The following is a 9513-nucleotide window of genomic DNA, read 5'->3' on the forward strand; positions in this document are numbered from 1 at the left end:
TGCTTGCTTCAATTCCCTCCTCATAAATGTGAATTCTCAGATGAAACACAGCTGAGAAAATAAGTTTAAAACTAAAAGAATAATGCTGGGAATTAAGTGATTTGTAAAATTTGAACAAAAGCAATACTTCATTTAGAGGATAACTGTTACAACTAACTATATAATCAGTTGTAAGAGTATATATATACTTCCAACAGACGCACACTTTTACATGCTAGCTACGCTTCCTCAATTTTTCCTTACGTAATTGTTGTATGTCGTCAAAGTGATTCATAGCAACCCAATTACATCATGACCTTGGGCTCATATGCCACGCAGACATAGGATAACTGTACATGCAAAGAACAAATAGGTAGTAGTTTAGTTTCAACTTTCTACTACTCTGTCTCTGTCACATCCCTTCCATGCATGAGATCAATTATATTTTTGTGCATCAAATTTTCCAGAGACGATATACGGGTTAGAACTACCTTCCACACAAACATTTGTACCTTCCAAGATACCAATTCATTAGCCACCTATTCCACCCACACCCTAGCTAGCATCCTCCAGCTTTACTTACTTTTATTAATTATCCTGAGTATAGGTTCTGGCAGAGTAGTAGAAAGAATATTATAATAAGTTATGTAAATACATGTAGATAAAAGTACAACTAGATACTTAATGGACAAGTTGTTTAAACTTTAAAAAAAAAGTGATTTTCAAAAAAATGTCTTTTAAGAAGCAAATTGCTTCTAAAAAAACAGAAAATTGATTCTTAAAAAAAAAACAGTTTAATTAGACAAATAATTAAAAAATAGAAATTTTTTATTTGATTAAAAAAATTGTTAAATAAAAAAAAATTAAAACAAATAGAACTAATAGTATAAAAGAACTAAGTACTTTACACTCAAATGTGAAACAATTTTTTTTAGGGATGGTGAATGTTTCTTCTCAATTATTCATATTCTTATATAATAAATTCTGAATCTTAATTTATTTATTTTAATGTGGGGTAGCTTTTTCTTATTTTCCTTTTCATTGTATATAATAAATTCTAAATCTTAATTTATTTATTTTAGTGTGGGATAGCTACTCAGACACATTATTTCAAATATATATATATATATTATGGATTGAAATTTGTTGAGATTATAAGAAATTTGAGATCAATTGCAATGTAACAAAAAAAAAAAAAACCTTCCGTGTAGGCAATGCATTGGGATAACGTGCATTGTTTGACTGTGATTATATATCCAACAAAAATTGTTACATTTCTTTTACTCCGATTCTTATTCTAATTTGACTATAGCTATCTTAATTGGCTACTTATTCCAATCAAATACATATTAACTACCCTAATTCTTCATTTGATCAAGAATAGTGAGCTCATTGAAGGGGAAATAGTAATATCGTCAATGATGTTACAATGAACGAAGATGGTTTGATATGCAGATTGTAGAGAGAGAAGCTTTGCCAACAAGGATTTTTTAGCGTTGAGATCTTGAATATCTTGGTGTTCATTGTAATCTTTGATGGGGTCTACCATCAATGAGTGGTGAGGTAAAGGTCTCCTACAATGCGATTCTAGATCTGAGCTTTTGCTTCTCTTTTTTCCAAATTTGAGGTTGTTGATGCATGGCTATTTGGAAGATAAGTGTCCAATTTGTGTTTGTAAATTGTAACTCAAACGACAATGGAGCTATGGAAAAAGAAAGTGAGGTGGGTGGCGTTGCAAGCTTGGCAAATTTCGAAGGGGTAAATTGGGAAAGAGAAAGAGCCAACAAGAAAAAGCATCAGCTGCGAGGACATGATCTAAACTTTCCCCTAATTGTTGGCTTTAACATAAATGAAAATGAGACGTGTTCATTAAACAATTTTGTTGATTAGAAAATTCTAACTTGTAACTGACATTCATGGTTGAGTGAGACCAACCTATCTCAAATATTAATATATTATTAAACTAGTTTTTGTATCGTGTAACGTACAGTTTTTTTAAAATATTATATAAGAATTATTTATGATATAGATTTGATAGATAAAAAATAATATAATGTTATATTGTAAAAATATGACCAACATATTTAAAAAAAACAAAGCAAGTTTAATTTTTCAAAAAAGTATCTAATAGATGAACAATCACTAAAAAATTGAAGACATTTGTCTCACTTCGATATAAAATTAATTATATAAGAATTAATATATTTATATTAATAAAATACAAAATAAACATGAATACAAAACAAACATAAAAAATATTCATGTCTCTTTCTTATTATAAACCAATCAAAAATTTGAGCTGGTCCAACTTCATTTAGTCTACTTCCACCAATCAATAAAGATAAAGAAATAGATAAAATATATGGATAAGAAAGATAAAATTAAATTCATATTAAAATTATTACAACAAAAAATTTAGAAGTACTAAAATTATAGTAATCCATAATTTTCATTAAACGAGAATCCATTCATCAAGGAGAGGGGAGAAGAGAAAAAAAAAACAAACAAACAAATCGAGAATGAAAAAGAAAACTACAACAGAGAATGAGAAAGCAATTTGAAATTCAAATTTTAAAACATGTTTTATCTTCTCTAAAGAGTTTCAGCCAAGGAAAACAAAGCTATAAGTGATATCTTGTTAGACATGGTAAGAAAACTCGTACTCGTGAGTACCCGTCCGAATTCGTCTCGACTTTGATGGATAATACATGAGTTGATTGGGTATGAGTTTGAATTTCCCCGATGATCAAAAGTCAAAGTCGGGTACGGGTATGAGATTACTAGACTCGTCCCGATCCTGAACCCAAACCCGTTCCGCCGCTTAAAATCTTTAATTTTTTTGCATAATTTAATCAAAAGGCATAAATTTTTTATTACTAGTTAATTTTATTTTAGAACTTTTACATAATTTAATATTATTTTCTTAACCATTTTTGTAGGCACACATGTTATAATAAATTTATTGATATATAAATAGTTAAAAATAAATGTTTAACAATCAATTTATTTTTTCTAAAATCAAATTTTTAATATTTTTTTACAAAAAAAATATTTTTCTAATTTGAATTGGGACGGGATCGGGGATACCCAATACTCGACGGGTACGCGGATGACACAATAAAATAAACTTAAACCCGTAGGGCATCGGATACGAATATGGAGATATATTGGAGAGTCAGAATAAGATATTAGAAAGACAATATCCATACTAGCATCGCCCCTTGCCATGTCTATATCTTCTCCAAACCACATCAAGAAACCAATATTAAAAAAACTAACTAATAAAGTTTATCAGCATTTAATCAAACACATAATTTACAACCCATAAATCAGTCTAAAACAAATTAAAAAAGCATCATATCATTTAAACAAAATGTATAAAAACTTGCAATGCATCATTCAGATAAAACATTAAAAGAAAAAAATAAATGAGTAGGAAAAGTTAGAACATCAATGCATAATAATAATAGTGCAATAGAGAGGGAAGGAAACCCAACCTAAGCTTCAATATTCCACAATTTTATAGAAGCTAGATTTTTAAAAAGAAAAACTTTGAAATATAGAATATTGATGTAGATCCTTTTGAAATTTTTACTCGGATAATAATTAGTCATCAATAGTTGGTTGTCAACTTTCTAGCAAAGAAAATCAACATGCATTTTTTGTTATGAGACCATGAAAATGAAGAAAAAGAAGAGAAACAAATGTGACAATATAAAGAAAAATGAGTTTTTGACAGAAAAAAAAAAAAGAAAATCGGAAAAATCCTACCCACACCACTCGGTGGTTTTGATTCCTAGAATAAAAAACATCAAACCAAAATCATGTATCACTCCTTCTTTCCTATTCCTGAAATAGCAAACCCAAAAATCAAAATCATAGAGTACGAGGAAAGGAGAAAATGAAAGTGACAAAGGAGGGGAAACGAAGGACAAGAAACGATCTTACCCACACCACTCTTTCTTCCTATTTCTAAAATAAATAAATAAAAACCAACAATCAAAATCGTAGGGTATAAGAAAAGGGAAAAGTGTATAAGAAAAGGGAAAAGTGATAATGACGAAGGAGGAGGAGATGAAGGGTTAGCCACCACATAGTCTTCCGATGCTCGTAAAAATCGACAACAATGAAGGCAAAAATAATTTGTGTGAGAAGAAGAAACGATGGCTCCACAGCTGAGGAGCAGGAACAAGCAAGGGTGACAGTGCGAAGGGCAAAAAGGAGAGAGACGAGAGGCCGAGAAGATGAAAACTGAAGGAGAAAGGGATTTGAAATTCAAATTTCGAAATCTCTCTGATTTCAAAAGCTTTTATGTGAATAGAGAAAACTAAAAGTGGTATGTTTTTCAAAATGTTGAGTTTTGCTGGAATGGTTGTGGGAGCAACATTTGACAAAATATGCCTCCAACAATGAGCTCCATTATTATTATTATAGATGTCTAATGATTTTACATCTATTATTTTCTTATTTACAACTTGTTTATCGGGCCAATTTATCATGAAAAAAAGGTTGGTGTAATATACTTTTGTAGATTACAAATATGCTTGATAATTCTTATTGTAAAAAAAATTAGTTAATTAGTTATGTTTCTGTTCTCTAAATATATTTACTTTTTATTTATTTTATAAAAATTATTCGTTTTAGTTTTTTCATATGACAAAATTATATGGTTTTAATTCCTCATTCATATGTTTTTTATTTCTAATGAAGAACTAAATCATAATTATAAATGAATAGTTTTTTATAGATACAAATATAAAAAAATATTACATTTATATTTTTAGAGATAAGAATATATTTAACCCAAAATTTAAATATTATTTTTAAAAAATAAATATAAATAATTATATTCTAAAATAATCTAAACTAAATAGTTGCAGAAAAGGGAAAATGTTAAATGTACATTTGACTTTTGAGATGTACTGGTTGAAGAAAGAAAGAAAGAGATAGAGAGAAGAAAAAAAATAAAAGAAGATAGATGGATTGATAAATATAAAAATGATTCAATAAAAATGAAACTGATATTAGAAAACTTGAAATATATGATATATTAAAAAAAATAGATACGATTTTGTAGATGCTGTTTTTGTATTGTTATTTAATCAAATTTAGTAATATGTATAATATTTTAATGCAAAATTTATTACATAATTTATTGAAATGAAATTTCAATTTTAATTAGAGGAAAACACAAATAACCCATAAAAATGTATCTAAAGTTTTGTGCGTATAATAATCCACAAAACAAAAATATTAATAACATACTTTTAAATACTTTTTTCTATTAACTAAAATTTGTCAGAGAAATCACAAATTTACACACTCTTCATTTTTTTTCAACCACTCTCACTTTTTTTTACCCCTTTATTTCGTCAAGAAAAAAAATCTTAAATAATCCAAATTCAATTAAAAAATAAATAAAACTTTACAAAAAAAATATTTTTTTTATTAAGAATCAAACTTTAATTTCACCATACTGATGAATCACTTGGTTTCTCACTCCTCATTTAATACACTCTACTTATAATTTTACAATTTTAAATAAATTGTAGTTTATGTTAAGAAAATAGAGTGTGCATTATAAAAAAAAAAAAAAAAAGTGGTACTAAGTACTAACACTACCAAAAAAAACTTATCTTAGCACCGCTTGGCATAATGGCATTATTGTAATATACGCAAGTCAACAAGGGCATTTGGTTGCAATAACCAATATAAATACCACACTCCTTAGCTGCCTGATCATTCTTCTGCTCTTTAACGTTACCTCGTTAACATCGCTTCTATTCTATTCCTCTCCAATTTTCACTTTTCTTTCATTTCTCTTATTTATTTATAAATTCCCTCAAAATTAAGTGATCACACCACCACCTATACCCAGATTCCGGCAACAATCTTCATTCTCCTCCTCTTTAATTTCAACCTCATACCTCCATTATCTCCCTTTCTTTTTTAATTTTTACTTTTTGCCCTCTCACTCTCAACAATTTCCCCATACACCCATTTTTCTATTATAAAAAAAACGGCTGCTGGTCCTTATTTTTATATTTCTTAAGCCTGAAATTTTGTCATTTTTTTTAATTATGACGATGACGTGTGCAACTACTTAGTGTGTGTTTGGTTTTCTCATCCGAGATCACGGTTGGTACAAATACAAAATCACGTGTTCCCAAACACACACACTACTGTTAGAGAAGCATCATGAGTACCAAAACTATGCGTCCTCCCTCTCGCCGTGTGCCACTGAGCAATAGTAGCGGTTCTAAGCGGAAGGAAAGGGATCAGGCTTCCCCAAGGCCCAAATCCTCGCCCACAATTACCAAATTGCCCAGCGATAAAAGCCCAAACCCAGTGCCGACCAATATGCTCCTGGCTGGGTACTTGGCCCATGAATTCCTGACGAAAGGGACTCTGTTGGGCCGGAAAATGGGCCAGGCGCCGAGCCCGCGAAAGGAGTCGCAGCAGCAGAAGTACGATAGGTACGTAGAGCTATCACTCTTGTTGAAAACCAATGGGGCCCACCTGGGCGAAATTGTGAACCCAACCCAATTGGCCCACTTCTTAAAGTTGTGATTAAATGTATCAACATTAAAAACATAGACTTCTTAAGAACTACCCCAAAAAAGGTATCTATTATAGATTCCTAAATGAAAACGTATTGACTTCCATAGGAGAAAAAAGTAATGGGAGTGGCGAAGAAAATGAAATCTGAAATCCTTTTTTTATTTGCTTTCTTTTTTCGAAGAACTAATAAATCTGCATTAAATTTGTGGCTTTGCTTTTGCGTATGCCATTGCCATGTGGGCATCCATGCATGCAACCGCTTGTTTATATATCTCAGGCTGATGTATGATGTATCCAATGACAGGTGACTTTTAATAACTTTGATTCTTGGATTCCCATATTTCTTGTTTATAAATGTTTTATTCTTGAAGAAATTCATTGAGTTATTATTATTGTTTATTTTTTGAAGGGGTATTATTATTATTATTTTGTTCGGGTGTGTCCGCGTTTCTTTCCTCGTTATATTATATATTATTATAATTATAATTTATTAGTGAAATCCAAAACAGCAGCCTTGAGTCTTGACCACGTTTGTAAATGCGTTTAATTAATAAGTGGTGAAGAATTGGCCAACTATGAATGAAAGACAAATTAGATTGCGAGAATTATGACAAATGCTAATGAGTTTACAGTGGTTAAGAAAACAAGTATAAAAGTATTTACTAGAAAAATTATATCATATTAAGGGTCTCCTAGAGTATTGTTAAAACTTAACAGTATCGAATATGTTTCATTAAATATTTGTTATTACTTAAAAAATGCACTGCATAATTTTTGTATTCTCCATTTAATATTATTTTAAAAACTGGATCAGGACAATCATCGATTTGCCGAAAATTAGGGTAATGACCGGTTTGGTATTTTTTTAAAATTTGGTACTTTTAAGGATTATTGGAAATCGGTAAAGAACCTGTGTAAAACTGGTGTAAATCAAACCAAAACAAGTATAGAAAACTAATTTGAATTTATAATTTTTAAAATAATTATTTTGGAATAATTTAAATGATTATTTATGATTGAGGGATAATACAAAACTGTTTTATAACGTGAAACTCTTTGTATCTTCATGTCTCATAATTTTATATTATTTTATTACTTAAAATACTATATACTATTAAAAATATGAATTTAAATAATACCAATTTAATCACAATTTATTCAAAATTAAACTAATAATTTGTGAATAATTCCTTTTATTGCTTTTCAATTCGATTCTCTTTTATTGAACTTTTTTTAAAATCATTGTTATTTAGTTTATACATTTTTTTTAGAAAAAAATTCTCTTTGATTCCTTAATTCCTTAATTAATGCATTCATGAGACACTTGTATTCTTTTTTGTTATATAAAAGTTTAGGCAAATTGGATCCTTAAAGCTCACCAGGATCAAGACAACTCTCAATGTTAAATATGCGCTTATATAGGTTACAAGGTGAAAAAGTAGTTGATTGTTAGTAAAAAAACTCGAAGTTAAGCTGAAATGATTTGTAGAACATAGATTGTTCCTCCATCTACATTGATTCCATTGATGGGAGGAGCTAGCGTCCATGGAAACGAGACCTAGTCTCTCTCTAAGGCAATTCAATTCCTGTATCTATTACGTAAAGGCACTATGTATGCGACCGGCCTGTATCAATAGCTATGGCGGGAGGTAACTGTATACTGCTTGTTTACTTAGCATCAAGACTTAGTAATATATATATATTTTTTTCATTATTGATTACAATTCATCATAAACTACAAAATCATAAATCAAACCCATTAAATAAGAAGTGACATCAGCAAATTTTTGCTAGTTAACAGTTACTTGACTTAAACACAGAAGCAAAGTGGCTTGTATATGTTATTGCTGTGTTTGTCTATATGCACTACTAATTTCAGGTGAAATGATGGGAAGGGGTGATTTTTTTTTTCAAAATTACTAAATGAGGGTAAAATTAAAAAATTTAAATGAATATTCAGAAAGGAATAAACTATAAGTTATTCTGAATGGAAAATCCTAAACTGTATTATGTTATTTTTTTTATTGAAGTTGCAAAAGATTTACAACTTCAATTTTTATTTTTCTTTTCAACATGACTTTAAAATTGTAAGAATTTTTTTTCTTTTTCCATTAAAATTGTAAAATATTTTACGATTTCAATTTTTATATTTTTTAATATGACTTTAAAGTCATGGGAGTCTTTTTTATATTTTTTTAAAATATTTTTTATTTAATTATTTAACGAATTAATGTATGTTGTCTTTTTTAGTTTTATTTAATATTTTCTATATGTTTTATATTGTTTTATTTAATATTTTCTATACTTTTTGTATATTATTTTATTTAATGTATTTTATATATTTTTAGCTAATATTAAAGATTATTATTTGTTTTGTAAACTAAAAAAAACAGTGTAAAAGACTTCAATTTAAATAAAAATATTAAAATATTTATAAAGTTGATGACTAATATTGTTGTTAAATAATCGTAGAATTGAATAATATAATCATAGTAACTGTTCATATAAGCAAGTTGACAATTGATATTGTTTCTACTTTTTAATTTTATGCTTGTGTTTAATTTGTATTGTTTATTTTATATTAATATATTATGCTATTTTTATTTTAACAACTATTTCTATCACTAAATCATTCTCTGTTGTTAATATTAAAATAATTTATAAAATAAAATTAATTAATACTATTGTACGAAATTATTAATTTAATTAATGATAACTCTAAAAATTATTTTTTAAATAATATTATTTGATAAATTGCAGGTTAATATTATTTGTAAATATTAGTAACAAAATATTTTAATATTTTTGTTAAACAAAGTACATTTTAATATTTTATTTAAATTTAAGTTTTTTGCATTATTTTTTAATTTACAAAACAAATATAATCCTTAACATTAGTAAAAAATATAGAAAATATATTAAATAAAATAATATACAAAAAATATATATAATATTAAATAAAACAATATAAAA

General features: G+C 27.8%; 1 protein-coding gene across 1 annotated transcript; it reads left to right on the top strand.

Moving 5' to 3' along the window:
- The first annotated feature begins 6192 nt into the window (after nucleotides 1-6192).
- On the top strand, nucleotides 6193-6549 carry LOC102666212 (uncharacterized). The gene has a single exon (XM_006577641.1). The coding sequence runs from the start codon at nucleotides 6193-6195 to the stop codon at nucleotides 6547-6549; it is 357 nt and encodes a 118-aa protein (XP_006577704.1).
- Nucleotides 6550-9513: the final 2964 nt, after the last annotated feature.

This window comes from Glycine max, chromosome 3 (genome assembly GCF_000004515.6).
Source record: "Glycine max cultivar Williams 82 chromosome 3, Glycine_max_v4.0, whole genome shotgun sequence".
Taxonomy (NCBI): domain Eukaryota; kingdom Viridiplantae; phylum Streptophyta; class Magnoliopsida; order Fabales; family Fabaceae; genus Glycine; species Glycine max.